The sequence below is a fragment of the Xenia sp. Carnegie-2017 genome, unplaced genomic scaffold (assembly GCF_021976095.1).
Source record: "Xenia sp. Carnegie-2017 unplaced genomic scaffold, XeniaSp_v1 HiC_scaffold_23, whole genome shotgun sequence".
Taxonomy (NCBI): domain Eukaryota; kingdom Metazoa; phylum Cnidaria; class Anthozoa; order Malacalcyonacea; family Xeniidae; genus Xenia; species Xenia sp. Carnegie-2017.
In genome coordinates, this window is record NW_025813486.1 from 1,018,591 (window position 1) to 1,040,157 (window position 21,567).

General features: G+C 33.4%; 2 protein-coding genes and 1 long non-coding RNA gene across 3 annotated transcripts in view; all 3 read left to right on the top strand.

The window, feature by feature from the left end:
• The window catches only part of LOC124449484, a 46,404-nt gene that overhangs the window by 18,258 nt on the left and 6,579 nt on the right, over positions 1–21,567 (top strand). The gene's annotated exons all lie outside the window — the stretch shown is intronic.
• Positions 4,905–15,086, top strand: LOC124449505. Its single transcript, XR_006949425.1, has 2 exons — positions 4,905–4,988; positions 14,973–15,086. It is a non-coding gene; the product is annotated as an uncharacterized LOC124449505 (long non-coding RNA).
• Positions 9,175–10,999, top strand: LOC124449493 (serine/threonine-protein kinase/endoribonuclease IRE1-like). The gene is made up of 2 exons (XM_047000426.1): positions 9,175–9,969; positions 10,041–10,999. Exons 1-2 carry the CDS (start codon positions 9,877–9,879, stop codon positions 10,629–10,631), a joined length of 684 nt encoding a protein of 227 aa, XP_046856382.1. The 5' UTR covers positions 9,175–9,876; the 3' UTR covers positions 10,632–10,999.

Here is a 21,567-nt window from a genome sequence, read left to right on the forward strand (position 1 = left end):
CCCTATGCTTTATATGGTTTCTTCGAACCCTTCCATTGCTGCTGCCGTCTTGTGTTGGTAATGGATATTCATTATTCAGTATTGACAAACAACTCAAGAACTTCCCCGCGAAAGAAGCCTTTCAGCCAATAACAACGCGCGACAACGCGACAACTTGTGAGCACGTTGGAAAAAACATTGTTCGAATCAAAAAAGTATTTTTTTACCTCAGCCCCAGGTTAAAGAATAAACAATGATTCATCGTGCGTTATTTATAAACTGTCCATCTCGTCAAAATTTTGAGCACTACTTGCATTATTCTGTCGCAAGTTGTACCACTTTCACTTCAACGTGATCACCGAATCCACATAAAAATGATAATGTGAACTACATATGTAAGCGCGTAGTTAATTTAAAGTGTTAAGTCTCATTTGCTTGTTGTTTTTTCAGCACGTAATTAACAACATGACACTCCATAGCTAGAACTCCGATCTTTCAGAATTTTCAAAACTGCGGGAGTTTATTTTTTAATTTTCATACAGCAGCGTATTGAAGTTGGAATACCTTGAGACATAGTACATCGCAGTAATTCATTATTTAAAGTGTCCTTATATGGTAATGATCCGTTATTTTATTTCGTTTATGGTAATGACCAGTTATTTAAACTTTCCATTTATGGTGATCACCGTTATAGTTTTCATATAGGGTGATGACCAGTTTATACATGGTAATGACCAGTTATTTAATGCTTCCATATATGGTGATGACCATTATTTAAAAATTTCATATATTATGATGACCAGTTATTGAATGTTTCCATTTATTGTATTGTATTTTATTTTCATTTAGCTGATGGTAAATCATGTGGTGATATAAACGAATGTAAAAATGGAAATGGTGGTTGTATCAACTCCAACTGTACAAACACAGATGGTAGTTATTGGTGTGAATGTTTACCTGGTTATGAACAATCAGAAATAACTCCACACAAGTGTGACGCTAAATCATGTTCACCATTAATCACAGTAGTATTTTGGTTCGTGAAAAGTTTGCTCTACAAGGTTTGTATACATGGTGATTTTTTTGATTTTACATCCATAACCTTTGATAGCGTGATTTAGTTTTCTTCATTCTTTAATATCAAATACAAAAAAAATTATCAGTATAATAACAATAGATTAAATTAACACTGACTCTGAGTACTTTCAAAATTCCAAATTTTTCTCTGTAGTCAAGCAAATGAATTTTTTACATAAAACTTCTTTCAGGTTATTCCAAACGTTGAATATCTACCATGAACGATAAATCAACTAATTTTTACTCAATTCCCTCGTTGTTAACGGTTCTCTTGATTATGAAGAAAACGTGTACATTATTTGGTTGGCTGTTGCAGATCCAAGAGAATGGAGCTCAAAGAATTTCGGATCAAGTAACCGATGTAAACGAAGCTCAACTGATATTTTGATGTCTGAAAATTTTGTAGCAGAGAATTCTCCTGCTTCAACAGTGATTGGAAAGTTTTGGTGAGTTAAACATCAATCGGTGCTTAGATTTCTTGTTTGTTTATAAGATATACCGAGATTCCCCAAGGCAATGTTTTTAAAATATAGATGCTCTTTTAAGAGTTTTACTGTCTCATTTTCAATTCTTTCAAAACTTCACACTATTGTAACTTCGTGCAAAACAATTTCAATCTAATCAACACTAAACATGTTTTAGTTAGAAAGAACTTATACTTAACAAGGAACATACAATTATCTTGTAAACTTAGCCTAGAACACATTAAGAGTGTACCTCTGTCACAGGTAAAGATCCAGATGTAAAAGTGTGCCACCTCAGATCCATCATTGCTCCTTGAGAACTCATTTAATGGGGACGAAGATGAAGATGAGTTTTACATTACTCACGAAACTGATAGCAATTTTCTACGAGTTAAATATAATAGCCTTCGATTTTGAAGAAAGAAATGATTACAATAAATGTCACTTGTAAAGATGCTGCTGGCCTCGATATTTCAAAGTCATTTAAAGTTTTCATCACTGGTAAGTCTATCTTTTAACCCTTTACTTTCCAAGTTTTGATCCTATGAGTTTGGGATGATTTCATTAATGTTGTGACAACGCTGGGAAAAAGGGTTAATTACATTAAGTAATTGGAGTTACAGAAAGTAAGAGTTTATGTTGAGTTATCTCTCAGTTTATTAATGTTTATTAAGCCCTTATTAAGCGAGCTCATGGTCTTTATGGAAAATATCGGATCTAAGTTATTTTTGAACAGACCAAGCCCGTAGGGGAGTAAAGTATAAACTTAAAAATCCACCATATGAAAATGCAAACTGACAAATCATTTTGCATAAATATGCATATATTGAATTTACTAAAAACGGCAGTTATTATAATATAAGGAAACGTTAATTTTGCTGAATAAAACTCTTTGAATTTTACTTATGTCATGTAGTAAACCCTCCTGAAGGAGTAAATCCTCCTGAGAGAGAAAACCCTCTTGAGGGAGAAAACCCTCCTGAGGGAGAAAACCCTCCTGAGGAAGAAAACCCTCCTGAGGGAGAAAACCCTCCTGAAGTTAATCCTCTGAGGAGAAAACCGAGGAGAAAGAGCCTACGGGAGAAAACCCTCTTGAGGGAGAAAGCCCTCTGAGGGAGAAAACTCCTGGGGAGTAAATCCTCCTGAGGAGAAAACCCTCCTGAGGGAGTAAATCCTTGAGGAAGTAGGGTGAGGGATGGAGAATCCTCCCGAGGGAGCTCCAGGAGAAAAGAACTGAGGAGAAAACTTTACTGGAAGAGTCCATAGAAACAAACGATGAAAACAATTGGAGACCAATAACAGAAGAACAAGGAAGTTTGAATGAAAATCCAGTCCGACATCGGACAAGCAACGAGTATGCAAACAATTACTAAATATCACACAATTTTGATATCAAGCCTAAGGCACACACATATAAGTCATTAAATTAAATATATTTGTTAGTACGACTACAAGATTGTTTTCGTTCTCTGTTGCTCATTCATTTACCTTTACATACTGATACACGTTGAAACAACTCGGACTGTTATTTGCCAACTATTGCTCACCAATCTCTAACGATCAATCAATATTTTTGCATAATCAGCGCTCTCACTCATTGCGTCATTTTGCCATGGAAACATGCATTAGGTTGTCAAAGATGGCGGATAGAAACTAACATTTGAAGGAACAATATTTAGACAATTTAAAGAAATGTCTTCTTTCGTAAAACGAATGGTTTGGTTGACGAGTTTGATGAAAGGAGGCGTTTAAGACCTTGTCGTGTATCGTTGTAACTTTATGATGTTAATTTTGGCAGCATTCAATTAAATAATTAGCTTCGCTTTTAAGTTTGACAGCCTCGTTTAATGACATTATATACTTGATAATTTGCCTTATGCGATTGTTTGATCTTTAACTGTCGGCTTTATGTTATAGCTAAAATTTCAAGTGAGCAGATTTTTGCAGAAGTTTCTTATGGCTTATTTTTAATAAACCTATCAAAAAATGGGAAAATGTATTGTACATATAAAATCGAGCGAATATAGTATTCGTCTTTAATTTATCTGCGAAGCCTCTAAAGGAAAAATTGATTCTATCGATTGCATACGAAAGACAAGAGACCTTTGCACAGAGTTGACGTCGTTTTATCCTCAAAATGAGCTTGTAATAGAAAGTTACGGTGAAATAAGATCAAATGTTAGTAGTAAAGCGAAAAAATATTTTAGTTATGGACACTTAGAAATTGATTATCGAGCTCCGAAGCAAGTTTCACGAAAATCAGCTATCTCGACGCGATGTATGTCTTTGTTTTCTTTTCGCAATAAGATGTCTTTCTCAGGAAAACAAAGATTTTCGTTGTCTAAATTTAAATTGATTTCTGTTTTCATGACTTTAACGAAAAGAAAATCGAGATGTGAATAAGTTTGTTGGTGTTTACTCCATGAGAACAGGTTGATTTTGTATTTGAATTTTGTCCTTTACCTTGGTGTTTTGTATGCTCTTTATACCTTGCCGTTTGTATTATACATTAATTACTTGTTTACTCATTTTGACTTTGTACATTGATGTACTACCTTTCATATTCTGAGTTTTTACTTATACTGTACCTTATGCTCTTGCTTACTTATTGCCATACTTGAACATTCTTGTTTTACTCATTTGTGTACTGGTGTTGTACATTGATGTACTTGTCTTACACCTGTTTACTTGTCTTACACCTTATATTCTTTATTTGACAGTCATGGGAAAAACACAAACCCTTTTCATACTCATGGTGGAACAATTAATCCGACAAAGTTATTTAGCAAGGTTTTGTTGCAATTTAATTTTATTTTATTTTCCAACTTATCCAATAATTTCCTTGAATAATTATTATGAGTAAGTTTCTCTTGCTCTGGCTGAGTTTCATTTTATCCATCTACTTATACATTTGTGAGATTTTGAAACAGGTTATGGGACATAATCGTTACTTAGCTTACTCTAAATAGATTCAACGAGATGAAACTAAAGTTTCAAAGACCTTTACTTGTTGAGGTAAACATATTGAATTTTACAAAATCTTAAACATCAAAATATACTCTATTTTATGGTGTACAATCCAAGTTCTCTTTTGGTTATGAAAATCATTGCTAGTGTGGGTTGTAGAAAATGTATTCTGACAAATCCTTTTGAATATTTGACAACATTGCTTATTATATTTTCATTTATTGATAATAAGAAACGTTGTTTACTGAAAGAAACTCTTTAAATTTAGCTACGTCATGGAGAAAACCTTCCTGAGAGAAAGCATCCTGAGGGAGAAACCATCTCCTACCAGAAAACCCTCATATGGACCAAACCATCTAGAAAACCATTGACCCCTTCCTGAAAACCTCTGAGGAGAAAAACCTTCTGAGGAGAAAACCTTCCTGAGAGAAAACTCTGATGGTGATGTTGATAATGCTAAAGAAGTCGGAAATTCTCCTGATGTTGAAAATACAGAACAAGGTATCCTTTCAATTCTAATTTATTTTATATATATTGCGTGACCTAAGATATTTGTTTTGAATTGTATCACAATCCATTTGATTGATATTTATGTGTTTTTATGAAGATTTATATTATTTAATAATATGCATGATGTACGTATACAGTGTTGCACTTTCGGACTCCAAACGTTCGTTTATTACGTATGTTCAATACAGTATCAATGACTTAAATTTTTCTTTTGCGAACGACAAATAATTTAAATGTACTGTGTACCAGACGGCAGTGCTCAGCACAATTTGACAAGTCTTTGTTTATCTCAAGAAATACTGCGTAGCACAAAGTGGCGCAACTCTTTTATAAAGTGCTCAAATTGACTACATTTCATAAGTTCCATTAAAGAAAAGGATTATAATAAATAGACTAATACCTTTTAAAACAAATCTTGACATAATGTACACCATACAGATCAGACCCTGCATTTTAGAAGTGTTCAGGTTAGACCATCTGTTTTAAAAGTGCTCGTGTTTGATTACATTAATTATTATTTTCTTTGTTAGAGTACAAGAGATTAGTCGGAGTATAACTTTATTTCCAGATAGAAATTATGTTTTTTGCTCCTGGCTTACAGCATCGAAAGTGTTGACACAATTGAAAAAAACATCACTAAGTAATTTTCTTCATATACAGTCTTCAGTCAACCTTTACATTAACAAATGTTATGAAATATATGAATTTTTCATCACATGTCTAAGCAACATTGAATGGTAACATTTGCACCTGGTTTCATCTGTTTTAATCATGACAGTAAAATCTTGTCACTTCACAATTTGTACTTGAAGCACATTATAGTCAGTTTAAATTAAGATGAGACATGAGGTGATAATGACATCGTGCAATCTATTTTTTTAAAGTAACGTTTATTTGTATTCTGCTTGTTTAATCATAAAAACCTCTCAACAAACTATCTTTTGGATATACTGTCATACTTCACGTTTGCACCACTATGCATACACTACCTAGCTAATGACATTGAAAATTATGCAAAGAAAGGCCACCATCAAATCCACTTGCTCAATATACTTCAATAGATAAAAATTCCTGTTCATTGTAAGTAAAATACCTCAAAATCACATGGAAAATAAGCCACCTTGAGGATGTGAATTCTCAAGGTTCCACAGTAAAAAGAAGGCTATTTGAAATTTTCATTATGACAAATGTAGCATTAAATTGCACATTTATTAAACGATCTTCTAAATTCTAAATTTACAGAAAATTACAAGATTTTTCGAGCTCTCTCTTTGCTAAGTATACTGGAGATTACCTCTTCAGTGTGAACATCATTCAAAAGTCCACAAAGATCATTTTCTAGCTTAGAATTAAATTTTCAATACTTTTACTTAGAATTTCATTTTGAAACTTGCATAGAGCATAAAAGTTGCTGTATCAGTTTTCTACTAGAAAATTTCCCAAAATAGATAAACAAATAACGTTACTAATCGCAAAACATAAAAACAACGACTGTTTTTATTGATTTCAAAAAATGACTCCCACTGATCTCAAAATAAATAAATATAATTATTTCGACTATATTAGAAGAGCAAGTGACTCCAAAAATCTCATTTATGATTCAAACTGTGTCTTAATTGATGATTGTCAACTGGCTTGATGACCTCCATTAAAAAGTGCACGTCAATCAGTTCAAGCCATTTACGACTTAAGCCACCCGATTGAGTAAGAGTAACACTACCGCTTAAATATCGCTTACAGAACTCAACGGCTGTATCATGTTTTCTTAGATATCGTAGCACTGACCACTGTATAGAGGGCCGAAACTATAACTTTTGGTGGGTTGGGGGAGGGGGTGCTTAATAACGCTGCTGATGAAATATCGCTTACGGAACTCAATAGATGTATCATGTTTTCTCAGATATTGTAGCACAGACCACTGTTTAGAGGGCCGAAACTGTAATTTATATTGGGGTGGGGAAGGGGTGTTTAATAACGCTGCTGCTAAAATATCGCTTGCAGAATTTAATGGCTGTGACATGTTTTCTCAGATATTGTAGCACGGATTACTTTATAGAGGGCCGAAACTATAACTTTTAGTAGTGCGGGGGAGAGGATATTCTTTAACGCTGCTGATGAAATTGCTTACAGAACTTAATCGCTGTATCATGTTTTCTCAGATAGATTATCAGTGACCATTGTATAGAGGGGCAAAACTAGAACGTTAATTGGGTAGGAGATGGGGTGTTTAATAACGCTGCTGATGAGATGCCGCTGACAGAACTCAATGCCTGTATCATGTTTTCTTAGATATTGTAGCACGCACCACTGTATAGAGGATCGAGACTAGAGTGTTTAATGGGTGGGAGAGGGGGGGTATTCATATTTTCAATTGTGGTCTACTGATTTCTTGTGAATGCCAACGTATTCTACATTTAACATAATGCAAATATAGTTAAACAAATAGACCAATAAATAGACAGTTACATGGCTAGATATAAAATTGATTTGAAAATTTTATGTGAAAGCTGGGAAATGATTTGCTCAATTGCTGTCTTTAACTTTATTTATAAGAGAGCTCTAGAGGAGCGTTGTATTGTACGAGATAATTTTTCAAATTATTAAAAGTTGATTGTGGTAGCCAAAGATAATTAAATTTTCTACATCGTACATATAATGCATCCAAATATGAAAAAGATGTTACAAGATTTGAAGCCAAAAGTTCGATCATTTGCTTGTATCGTTCGTGTTGCTTATCTTGTCAATTTATTATACTTTAACACTACAACATTATGATTTCCTTCACATGTTTCTAAAACCGACAAGAATTTTATCAAAAGGACTGAAAGATATGATAAGAATTTAAATCACTTACTTTTTTTGTGGTGTTAAAAATTTATTGAATTGCATGATTCCTTTTCTAGCCGAGTAAAAATTTCATCAAAATGGAAATTTTCTCGATAACGAAAACCCTGACACAATAGACACATGACAGACAAATTGTTTCTTGCAAATAATCATCATATGCTTAATAAAATAATTGAAAACTGCAAATAACAATTTTCAATTCGGCAAAGGGAAAACAATACTAGCAATCATTTTAAAGATCGCAAATACCATGGTGAATGGTAAAAGTAATTCACCATGGTATTTGCGATCTTCAAAACGATTTTCAGATTTGTCACCACGACAAAGTCTCTATTTTAATACAAACAATTTTGCACAAGAATGAGAAAAAGCATGAGGTAGAGTTTGAGTTTGTAGAAATATAGATAACGTGGTTCACTTTACCAATGAATAAGAGAAACAATACGTGTCAGATAATTTAGAGTTAAAGCATAAAATGCCTATGAAACGAAAATTTAACCTTTGTTATACTTTTATTGAACAGACATTTTAATATGATAATGGACTTTCTGTACTAGTTTATAGTTTATGCGTATCACTTTTCATTCTCGATATATTAAAGTTTTTATTATGTCCGATTTATCTGATGTCACACTGGAAATGAAAACTAGATGTATTAGGTAAATTTGCTGATACATTATTGTAACATGGAGGAGTTTCCTTCTTTGTGATGTGTTAATGATATAAAATACTGCGTACCATTATCAACCTAAAGTTGTCAGGAAAGTGAAGGGTATTTGAAACATTGCAGCGACCATTTTGTATGCAGTATGATGTCACAAATGAGATAAATTGGTAGTTGCAAAGACTTCAATATTTTTAGAATGAAAAAAGTCATGCAGAAAAGTTTTAAAAAGCACTCTGTCTTTTCAAAAGTCTTGGTCAATACAGATATAATTTAACCAGCAAAATTTTCGTTTCATTGGCACTTTAAGATGTCCAAACAAGGTTTGAGAGAATAATTGTAGAGATCGAACTTCAATATTAATGTTTGGCAACAAACATAAGATAGTCTATATAAAAGACGAGTGTCGAGAATAGAAAGAAAAATTGAATGAAGCTATTTTGTTATCTTTTGGTATAAAAAATTTTTTTAGACTCTAAAAAATATATGCTCTCAAAATTTTAATTTAATATTTTCAAAAAACGCAAGGTTACTCCTTAAGAAAAATTCATGAAATTACTGCAGAGAGAAGTTTTGCTCATTAATTGTTTGGTATAAGCTAACCTCAAATGCTATACTTAAAAAATTTATGATATGTCTAATAATTGTTAATACGTTTTTAAAAGTGTACGGTATCAGTATCCTTTCCTAATTGGGGATGTTTAAGCTATTTTGATATATTTATTTTGTTTCTTCAACACTTAAATGTAATATTTTTCTGTAGAAGAGTGGAAATGCATTGATGAATCATCGAAACATAGAGAATTGCTTTTAAAATTGATTGAATATGGACGCAATTCCAGTGTTGATATTAAAGAGGTGGGCAATGTGCGTGTAATATTTTCAGAAGAATTTTGCATTGGCTATGGAAGTAATGCAACCCGTGTTTTTCTTGGACTGGGTAAAGATGGTTACGGTAAAGCAGTGAAACGAATACATCGAGATAGCTACATCCAGCTTGCACATCACGAAAAGAAAATTTTAAATGAATTCAATGCAAAAAAGTCGAAATATGTTGTGAATTATTTCTACTTAGAAGAAGATGCTGGAACAGAATATGTTTATTTAATATTAGACTTATGTGAAGAATCATTGGAGAGTTTTGTCAAGTCTTCTACTTTGCATGATCTTCAAAAAGCTCTTCCTGATATTCTTACACAAATTTTAAAAGGATTAGCTGATCTTCATAGTGGCCCAAATCGTATTCTACATCGGGATTTGAAGCCTTCCAATGTTCTACGAGACTCAAAAAGCAAATTTCTGATAGCTGACTTTGGCATAAGTCGAAAAATCCAGAATGACACTACATCATATAAAAGCGATACTTCCATGGGAACTTTGGATTGGATAGCTCCTGAATCATATTGCGAAGATGATGATTCAGGAAATAAAGCGAGTTACCAAAGAAGGTCTGATGTATATGTAAGTGTAGGAATGTAAACATTTGTAAGTTGTAAAGAAACATTTTGATGTAACGCTTTTTATTATTTTAGAATGCAGGGATGGTAGCTTATTATGTTGCAACAAAAGGAAAACATCCTTTTGGAACTAAACTACTATATAGACAGATCAACATGCTGAATGGAAACCCTGTTGGTTTGGATGAAATCAAGGATAAAACACTAAGTGACCTTCTGTCGTGGATGTTAAATCTAAAACCTGAAGACAGACCATATTCTAACGAAGCATTAAAACATCCATTTCTTATGTCAGATAATGAGAAGTTTGAAATGTTAAGTAAAGTTGGGAATCTTCAACAGATTAAGACAAATGATCCCCAGTCAAGTGTCGTTCAAAAATTGAATAGCGAATCCGTACATTGGAAAAGTCAAATGGATTGTGATGTTTATGATTATTTGGTGAATGGAAGGCCCTATAAATCTTCATGGACAGAATGCTTAAGACTTATTCGAAATGTTCACCAACATTGGAAAGATCGACCACGACCTCTACCACAACCAGAATCATTTTATAAAATTGGCGATTACAGGGCGTATTTTCTCCGAACATTTCCTAGTCTCCCTGTTCGGGTACATGCTGCTGTCAGGTCAAATGAAAAATTGAAAAACGAACTAGAACTCTAAAATATTTTTAATTTTAATGAAAGCTAACTACATCAATAAACAATTTAGATACAACAGAACCTGTTAGGGGTAAAACAAGTAGCTATTAAGAAATCATTGATACTGTAGAGATCTAATTATATAGATATAAAGAAAAACAGTTTCCACGACGTATTTAGATGATATTTCACCACATTTCTGGTGAATCTATAGCCTGTGGTATTCATTGATACAATGTAATATACCTGATTATTTAATTTTTACTATAAATTGTTTTGGAAAAAGACTGAAGGCGAATATGACATTAAAAGTTAACTTTTATGTTTGACTGCACTGATAAATTTTGCACTACATTCATCCAACACAATAAACTCGTATACAATAAAAAATTGTATTTCTGAAATTATTATAATTACTAAAAGTCTGGCCTTGGTGTTTTGAGCTCTTGGGAGTTCCTTATCGTATAAACCTGACCATCAGGAGTTGTGCATAAATCCATAAGTAGAATCTTTTGTGTTTTACTATGTCACATTAATTACGTAGCTGATCAATATAAAATAGTTGATTTAAATAACATTTTCATGAGATTGAGTGATTGACAGCATTTCGTCTAATAATTTGTTTATGGACTCAATAATATTTCAAGTAGTTTTATAGAAAAATATTCATAGTTGTCATAATTTTTTGATATTTTGCTTATTTCTTGCGCTGTAACCATGACAATTATTTTGTGCCTAAACCCACGTATCTAAAATGCAAGTGCTGTGTATTTAAGATTTCTTAAATGAATATTGAATATACACCTAAATACACGTATGCTTAACTACGGCGCTCTCTATTGCCTATATTCTAAAAACTCTCTCACACTCACATTTACTGAGTATAGTTTAAAATAATGTTATAACTGCTGGAAGACCTTGTATTTACTCAACAGATAGAAAATAGTGCAAAGTTATGTTGATTTTATCATCTCAGATCCCATATCATCTGGTAGGTATCCGCACATTTATGTCACATGAAAGCACTCAGTAATAGCTTGCAATAGTAACTAATCTTCATCAATCTTCACAAAACTATAAGTTATTTTGTATTTGTTTACAAACCAAATAGTATGCTTTTTTAAAGGGCCTATGACACGAAAATTTTTATGTTTGCAATGACCAGAACTTTTAAAATGTTAGTGTACTTTCTAAAACAGTTTATGCATATCTCTTTTAATTCTTGAGATATGAGGTTTATGCTATGTCCGATTTATCTAAATTGTGACGTCGCATTGAATAATGAGAGCTAGGAGTATTATCTATATTTAACAATACTTTACTTTACAAGGACATAGTTTCATTTGTTGTGGCGTGTTTAATGGTATAAAATGCTGCTTATTAGTATGAACCTAAAGTTGTCAGGAAAATGAAGAGTATTTGAAACATTTTGAGAACTCATTATGCAACATGACGTCACAAGTTGGATGAAATAGAAATAACAAAAACTTCAATATCTCGCGAAGGAAAAGAGATATGCATTAACTGTTTTAGAAAGTACACTGTCATTTCAAAAGTTCTGGTCATTGCAAACATAAAAATGTTCATGTCATGGGCACTTTAAACGTCATAAGTAAATGTACATTTCCAAGTATAACATTGGGCTGAATTGTAAGGGATGTTTTATACCCCTTAGTAAATATGTATGCTTTATAACTTATAAAGCGATAGATAAAGCTGATAAACCACCTGCTGGAATTCACTATCCACCAGCTATAGGACGACCTTTCACTTGAGGGAAACGAATGTAAATTATAATCCCATTTACCCCCAAATTGGATGGAAGTGTCAATAACCATTTTGAACATTTTTAAAAAGCCAAAATTTAATTTAATCAAATTGAAGCATTCGTTTGTACTATTTATTTTATTTCATGAAAAATGGCTATTCTTTTCTACACATAAACTACGTAAAAAGAAGAAACTCGTCTTCTTTACTTTAAAGACTTCTTCCGAGTGAATGAATTTCAAAAAAATTTGTTTTCAGACTGGAACACATGTATTTGCCAATAAGAACTGAGAACATAATTATCTTAAACATACGAATAGCCATAAATGCCTTTCCTATTACAATGTACAATTTGAGATGTTTACGTGAAAAATCACTTAAAAACTTCAACTCTCATATGGGTATTTCTGACACAAGAACGGTGTATTTGGGAATCGAACCCAGAGACTAAATTGTACCGCTCAAAAAATTTGTTTGACATTTTGGGTAAATTAAAGCAGTTTAGAATAAATTAAGCAGATCATAGATTTATTAAATAATTCAGAAATCTTATCTTGCAAAGATTGTCAGACAGTCAAAAATGGTTCATGGTCACGTTAACTTTATCGAGAGCACGTACTCTAAAAACTTCTTTTACAAAATGAATTCTGTCTTTAGTTTTGATGATTGTATATAACATGAAGTAGAACTTTAGTCTCTCGCTGAAGTCACAGTTTTTTTTTAGACTTAACCGAAATAAAAAAATCCCTAATGGCAAATCCCAAACGGCATAAACCAAAACCGAGCATGAAGGCACGAGAACTTAGAGAATACTGAACAGGAAAAAACCACTAGGGATTTTAGCCGAAATTCCGCGCCCAGAGGGAACCCTTACAAACAATAATTTTCACATACCTTTGAAGCAATTCAAAAAGCCAAAACGTCAAAAAAGTAAAAAAGAAAGATTAAAATGCACTTTCAAGTCTGAAAATATGGTCTGTAAGGTACATAGTCATTTTTGTAAAATTCTCCATTTTTAACGAACACGGAATTTGCTACTGTTTACTGACACACAAATCTATCATCGAACTGAACAATTTTCTACTTTGAACGAGAAAATTGTTATTGATGAGAATTTCGTAAAACGTGTGCTTTTCTCATCTAATCCATATCCGAATGATTGAGACAATACCTTAGCTGATATCCTAGAGTATCAGATGGAACATTGTTGGGGATTAAGACAATACCTTAGCTGATATCTTAGAGTATCACATGGAACATTGTTGGTCGTGGATCCAGGGTGATGCAACTAATGCAAATGCCTCAGTCAGATTATTTTAATGATTTCATAATTTTCATTACTTTGTTACTTCGCTTGGTCTACTTTAAGTTCAAGCTAGAACTTAATAAAAATCTCAAGTCTAGGAATTTTTCTTAACCAAAAAGATTAATCGTCGCCAATTTTTGTTGCTATTACTGTTATTTACCTTTATCTAACAAAACGTAAACATTCGCGAATCAATACAAAGACGGTCTCCTAAATAATATTCATAATTGTAAAATATGTCTAATGATGCAATCTTTTCATCGGAAATATCGTTCAATATTTAACTCAGAAAATTTATAATACGATACGAGACGATACGGTAGTTAAAGGATTTATTTTGTAGATGTAAAGTAGCAAGCCACTTTTCACGACGTATTTGGATGATGTATAATCACATTTCTGCATCTAGCTTACATTATTGAATGATATAATATCTGATTATTTAAATTTTATTCTCATTTGCTTTTGTTGAAGACGTATGACATTTAAAGTCAACTTTATAAAATACATAATAAAACTCTTATACCATAGTAAATGGTATTTCTGGAGTTTCAATATTACCAAGATCCCGTTTATTAAAGTATTAAAAGGCAGTGATAATGGTTAATGCCAGAAGCACAATTGAATGGACTTAAGCTCTGAATTTAATAAACATTAATTATCTGAAGAGACTGAACAAAGGCAATTAAAAAAGCAAATTAAGCCTTTACAGCAAACGAAGAGTGAATCCGGTATAGCACGCAGCTTAATAGTCTGGTCTTGCACCCGTTTCGCTCATTCTAAATGGGTATTACTCAGAGTTCTAAACTTTAGGGGGTGTTTTTCATGAATCCGGAATGACTTTCAATTCCAATCGAAACGTGATGTCAATCCACGTTTATATGGGAAATCAACACAAGGATTGACTTTTCGCAGGAATTTTGAATTTTGAAGATAACGAACTTAAACATTATAACAACCCTTTTCTTTCCTTTCGTTTCTGAGTTAATACAGCTTAATACTTGCATAAAACTAATTGTTGCTTTTTTTCGCACTCATTATAGCCCATTTAGCCGCCTTATTTGCTCTTGTTATTTACTGATGCTGCTAATATACCTAGCACTAGATATTCCCCTCCCAATTTCATTGATTCAACCACTGCATCTCACGAAGTCCTCCCTGGAGAGTGGAGACATGTTGTGGGTTCACAAAACATTTTTGAGAATATTAAAAGACTTTCAAGTGCTCGTGCTTCTAGAGCTGCTACAACAACCAGAAATGACTTTAAATCATTTTTTATGTCTCCTTTAGGAAAGCTACCATGGCAAGATCATGTAATACAACGAGGTTTTCTTAACTAAATGAATATTCAATTGTATGAAATAATAGATTGTTACTTATAAAATATAGAAAGTTATTGGTCTACATTGTTTTCATAAAGTTTTTGTTCCATTTCAAACAAATATTTTATGAATGGAAAATTTAGCTTCAGATTTCAACTTGCCTGGAAGCTTTCGGTGAGTGTCAGCCACAGTATCTGAAAAGCGACTTTCTTCATCAATTTTGTTTCTCTTTCTTCTCTAATCTTTTTCAAAGAATCAAGTCTTTCACAAACTGCTGTCTCTAAATGTGCAGATCTCTTTCTACAGCCCTTGGTCTGGTTTACAACAGCTCTACTCAAAGCAATTGTGGAAGGGGCAAATGGGTCACTACTTACTGGTGTGGTAGGTTTGGTAGGTAATGTAGGTGTTGTACACGAATTTTCACTGACATTTGAATCGCTTCTACTTGTTGAGGGAGACCATGCGGTTAGGTCAAACTCCTCCATATTTATCGTAATAAAATTTTCTTCTAGTGGAAGGGATTCTGATGTTGTTATAGGTTCTTCAGTGTTCTCCTACAATCACAAAAACAACAACAGATGTAATATAATAATCTACTCAATCAGTCAGCCTGTCCCATATTGTATCGATTTTTTTTTAATGGTGATTATAACTACCTCCCGAAAATTAGTTTCTGTGTCCCTATGCTTTATATGATCAGACAACCAAGACAGACTGAGGAATATCTGTGGGATAGATTTGCCACCAGCATCAGTGGTTCACCTAACGGGGGATGTCAAGATGTTTGTAACGCTGCAGATGGATCGTGTTTATGTGTAACTCGCCCAGGCTATGAACTTCAAGGTAATGACTATTCAATACATATTTTTCCAAACAAACTTCAACAAAAAAAACAAGTCTTTTAGTCATCAAATATTGTAATGCTTGAAGCATCAGATTTTTCACCACCCCTGTAAAAAAAAACATGAAAATCCGTCCATTGTTCAAAGCATGTAGTAAGTAAGAAAATGGGCAAATGTGACCACGTTGGAAAAAACATTGTTCGAATCGAAAAAGTATTTTTTTACCTCAGCCCCAAGTTAAAGAAGAAACAACGATTCATCGTGCGTTATTTATAAACTGTCCGTCTCGTCAAAATTTTGAGCACTACTTGCATTATTCTGTCGCAAGTTGTACCACTTTCACTTCAACGTGATCACCGAATCCACATAAAAATGATAATGTAAACTACATATGTAAGCGCGTAGTTAATTTAAAGTGTTAAGTCTCATTTGCTTGTTTTTTCAGCACGTAATTAACAACATGACACTCCATAGCTAGAACTCCGATCTTTCAGAATTTTCAAAACTGCGGGAGTTTATTCTGTAATTTTCATACAGCAGCGTATTGAAGTTGGAATACCTTGAGACATAGTACATCGCAGTAATTCATTATTTAAAGTGTCCTTATATGGTAATGATCGATTATTTTAATTCATTTATGGTAATGACCAGTTATTTAAACTTTCCATTTATGGTGATCACCCGTTACAGTTTTCATATAGGGTAATAACCAGTTTTTCCATACATGGTAATGACCAGTTATTGAATGTTTCCATTTATTGTATTGTATTTTATTTTCATTCAGCTGATGGTAAATCATGTGGTGATGTAGACGAATGTAAAAATAGAAATGGTGGTTGTATAAATTCCAACTGTATAAACACAGATGGTAGTTATTGGTGTGACTGTTTATCTGGTTATAAACAATCAGAAATAACTCCACACAAGTGTGAACCTAAATCATGTTCACCATTGATCTCACCTCCATGTCCGTCAAATGCATATCATGATGAGTTTGGAACAGCTTGCAAGCCTGCACGCATCATTTGCCCACACGGACATGAATATTTGAAATTCTGTTCCATTGACTGTGATGGCAATTTCAAACTAGCTGCCATTGAATCCACAAACATCCCTAACGCCTTCGCTAGAAACTTCCTTGGGATAAATTTCAACGTATCCATTGAGAGGGCTCAATGTATATTGGACGGTAACACCGAGAATGTTGCTTGGGACTGGGACCCAATTGCTGTACCCTATTACTGCAGGAGAGAAAACGATCCACCTTTACATATACATTTCTCGAGAGCTTATATCAATGAGAAAATGAGCATTTTTACCATTGTCGGCTTTTTCTATGCATACGATTTTCAAAATGATCCCTTGACGTTCACAATAATGAATGCGGACGCAAATTATTATTTTCTTCTTCAAGGAAGAGCATTGTTGGTAAAAAGACGTTTGGTGTGGAAACCCCGGTCAGATAATATTTACACTGTTAAAATTAATGTGAGCGACAATGGTTCACCTGTTATGTTTACTACAACTAGTTTTAACATTACTGTGTTGAACATTAATGATCCTCCTTACGATATTAAACTTTCAAATAACGAAGTGCTTGAAAATGTCAATATTGGTTTTGTTGTTGGTAATCTAACAGCTAGAGACGATGATCTTGATCAAAAACACACTTCAAATTTTGACTGGGAATTGGTTGACTCTGGTAATGGTTACTTCAAGTTGTTAGATAACATGATAGTTGTTGCAGAAAGCCTCGATTACGAAGAAAAGAAAAAACATCGTATAAAGGTAAATTGTACGGACCGAGGTCATCCACCAAAATCTTCATCCATCCAGAGTTTGTTTGTTGTTGTACGAGACATTAACGAATTCCCCATGGATATAATTTTGACGGGTAATCGCATCCCGGAGAATTGCGTTCTCGGGTCGGTCATCGGCGACTTCCTTGCGACGGATGACGATAATGACACGTTAAAGTTTTATTTGAATCACAGTAGTATTTTGGTTCGTGAAAAGTTTGCTCTACAAGGTTTGTATACATGGGGATTTTTGATTTTTATCCATAACCTTTGATAGCGTGATTTAGTTTTCTTCATTCTTTAATATCAAATACAAAAAATTATCAGTTTAATAACAATAGATTAAATCAACACTGACTCTGAGTACTTTGAAAATTCCAAATTTTTATCTGCAGTTAGTAAATCCAGTTTTGTTTACATAAAAACTTCTTTCAGGTGTTCCAAACGTTGAAAATCGTACAATGAACGATAAATCAACTAATTTTTACTCGATTCCCCTCGTTGTTAACGGTTCTCTTGATTATGAAGAAAGAAACATGTACATTATTTGGTTGGCTGTCGCAGATCCTGTGAGAATGGCGCTCAAACAATTTCGGATCGAAGTAACCGATGTAAACGAAGCTCCAACTGATATTTTGATGTCTAAAAATTTTGTAGCAGAGAATTCTCCAGCTTCAACGGTGATTGGAAAGTTTTTGGTGAGTTAAACATCAATCGGTTGCTTAGATTTCGTGTTTGTAAAAAAGATATACCGAGATTCCCCGAAGGCAATGTTTTTGTTAAAAAATATAAATGCTTTTTTTAAGAATTCATTTTAACTGTCGCATTTTTCAATTCTTTCAAAACTTCACACTATCACTGTAACTTCGTAAAAGCAATTTCAATCCTAATCCAACACTAAACATATTTTAGTCAGAAAGAACTTATACTTAACAAGGAGACATACAATTACCTTATAAAAAACTTAGCCTAGAACATGCATTAAGAGTATACTTCTGTCACAGGTAAAAGATCCAGATGTAAAAAGTGTGCCACCTCAAATCCATATTTGCTCCCTCGAGAACTCATTAAATGGTGACGGAGATGAAGATGAGTTTTACATTACTCACGAAACTGATAGCAATTTTCTCCGAGTTAAATATAATAGCCTTCTCGATTTTGAAGAAAGAAATGTTTACAATATCAATGTCACTTGTAAAGATGCTGCTGGCCTCGATATTTCAAAGTCATTTAAAGTTTTCATCACTGGTAAGTCTAGCTTTTAACCCTTTACTTCCCAAGTTTTTTGATCCTATGAGTTTGGGATGATTTCATTGATGTTGTCAACGACAACGCTGGGAAAGAAAGGGTTAATCACATCGTGAGTGCTGTTTATGTTGAAGTTGGCTGGCAAAAATCAGTCAACTCTGAAGCCTTGAACTCTGAAATTTGGTGAAAGATCGTAATAGAAAATGTGCTTTAGTTGCTGAATTTTTGCTTAAGATAATATTTTTTCCTATTTTGTGCTGTCTGTTATTTGTCAGTTTTTGTATTCAATGTTGTTTTTACTTCAGTTTTTATAACTCTCCTAACATGACCTATGTTGGCATTTTAACCGCTGACGATCCTGATGGTTCAAATCAGTCCTTTATTTACACTCTTGCTGATAATATTGCGTCTTTTGTCATTGGTGGAACCAATCATGATGAACTATTTCACTTAGGATCTGTTAATTACGAGCTTACACCAAGTTTAGTGGTACTCATAATTGTGAGAGATTGCGGTGGATTGCATTTTGAAAAGAATTTTACCATAACTGTTTTAGGTTTGTTTCTTTACGTTAAAGCCGTAAATAAATTAAATCTAGATTATGTTAGGTAACACCAAGTTTACAGAGTACTAGTCAGGGTGAACAATTTTCGTGTGACTGACGATTATATGTCATAATGTTTGGAAAGATTGATAAGGGGATGGTGGGATTAACATGATTCTAAATAAAAAAAGCGGTTCTTAAGAGGTTCTAAGAGTGGCTTAGGGATTACGTAGTTTCAAACACAAACACCAAATCAGTTACACAGTTTAGCTACATAGTATTGGGTGACAAAAAGCATTAGGAATTGGGAGTCAATTTAAAACTACTCCCCGACAATGGCATGCTGGCAGGGGGTCATGCCCTCCCCCCAGCTGTTGATTTTGACGGTGCAGAAATGAATATGGGGCATCAAAATTTGAATTTGGGTTGGAAAAACGCATTAGACACTATGTAATCAGTAATATTCTATCCCCAAAGTCCAGGAAATGGAATTTTAGCTAGAGCTTCTTGATTTAAAAATGTTCCACGAGAGCATGCCTCTGACTCCCTCAGTACGACTCGCATCCGTTGTGCTCGGCTCGGGACTTCAGCACACGTTTTTAAACGGTGTGGTATTAATGTTTATCAGTATTTTTGTTCTCTTCATGATGTACATTTAATGCTTTGTAAATTACCAAATATTTGTAATTTCCAGGGATCTTTGACAACACAAAATTGTCAACTAAAACAGGAAGATATCCTTAATTCGAAGACAATGAAAATATTATAGGGGTATCTACTAGTGTATGATTGTATTAATTAGTTGATCCACTGGCAGGCCTTTGTATACATTAATGGATCTACAAGTGGATCGTTGTATACATCAATGGATCTACTAGCGGGTCTTTGTATTTGTTGGCGGGGATCTACTAGTGAATTTTATAGACTGATCAATTTTACCTAGCAAAGCATTCTCTTTATTGTTGCCTAAGGTCGAGAACCGAAAATTCTTTGTTATTTCAACTCTCCACAAACCAATGTTCATTAATTGAATAATGTACTACACAAAATAGTTTAAGTTTAAGTGCTACATTGTCTTTATTACATACAGATGTAAACGAAGAACCCACGTCAATATGTCTCGTAGCCCCTCGCTCTGGTGAAGATTGTTCAGTTGTTGGTGAAATCTTTATCGAGGATTTGGATTATCCTCAAATACAATGTGGCTTAAATTGGACGGTTGATCTTCAGCCATATTCCGAGAAATTATCGGAATACACTTGTCAGATCAAGAAGGAGGAAGACACTTTAAGTGAAATTGCTAAAGTGATTAGTCATTTTTATGTTCGTGACAGTCCACCGAAATTGCACGTGAAGAAAAGTATATTTATTCGTGGAAACCTATCCTACAATGTTCCTATTTCATGTGAAAGTACCTTACATCCACGTCATACCCTGTCAAAAAACCTGGTCGTTCATATTCAAGGTAAAAACAGCAATTGAATTTAAGACTGATACATAAAAGAAATAAGATAACGTGTGTCAGTGTAGTTAGTGATGAATGAACAACAGAGAACAAGAGCAGTCTTTACACTAACATATATAAGAAATAAGATAACGAGTGTCAGTGTAGGTAATGATAAGTGAAAGATCGAGAACAGTCTCAAAAATAAAAAATAATGTATTTTTCTAGTTCCCAATGATGACAACTGTCGTGATAAGGGACTTTGTGCTTCCTGTCCTCAGCCAAAATTCTGTCTATCGAATGTCAAAGCTGCTGGAAAGTAAATGCTTTGCATCACTCTGTCATCATTTTAATTTTTACGTAATCTTATTGTTTCAAATATTTAAATATTTTCTGCTGTATAATTTACTAGATGTATTGATACAGAATATCTTTTGAACTTAACTGTGGATGCCCCTCCATCGTTGTTTAAAAAGCGTGGCTTTATAAAAGTGTTTGAACACTATGTTAAAGATTTGATTGAGGGAACTGAAAAAGAGAAGAGTCTAAAAGATTTAATTAAGGAGAAGGAAGGTAGGAATGACCTTCAGTAAATTTTTAAAAAACAGACTTAAAGGCGATGAAATTTTTTCCATTGGTTTACATGATCTAAATTTTTGAATTTTTCTATCCACTCTGCATCCTGG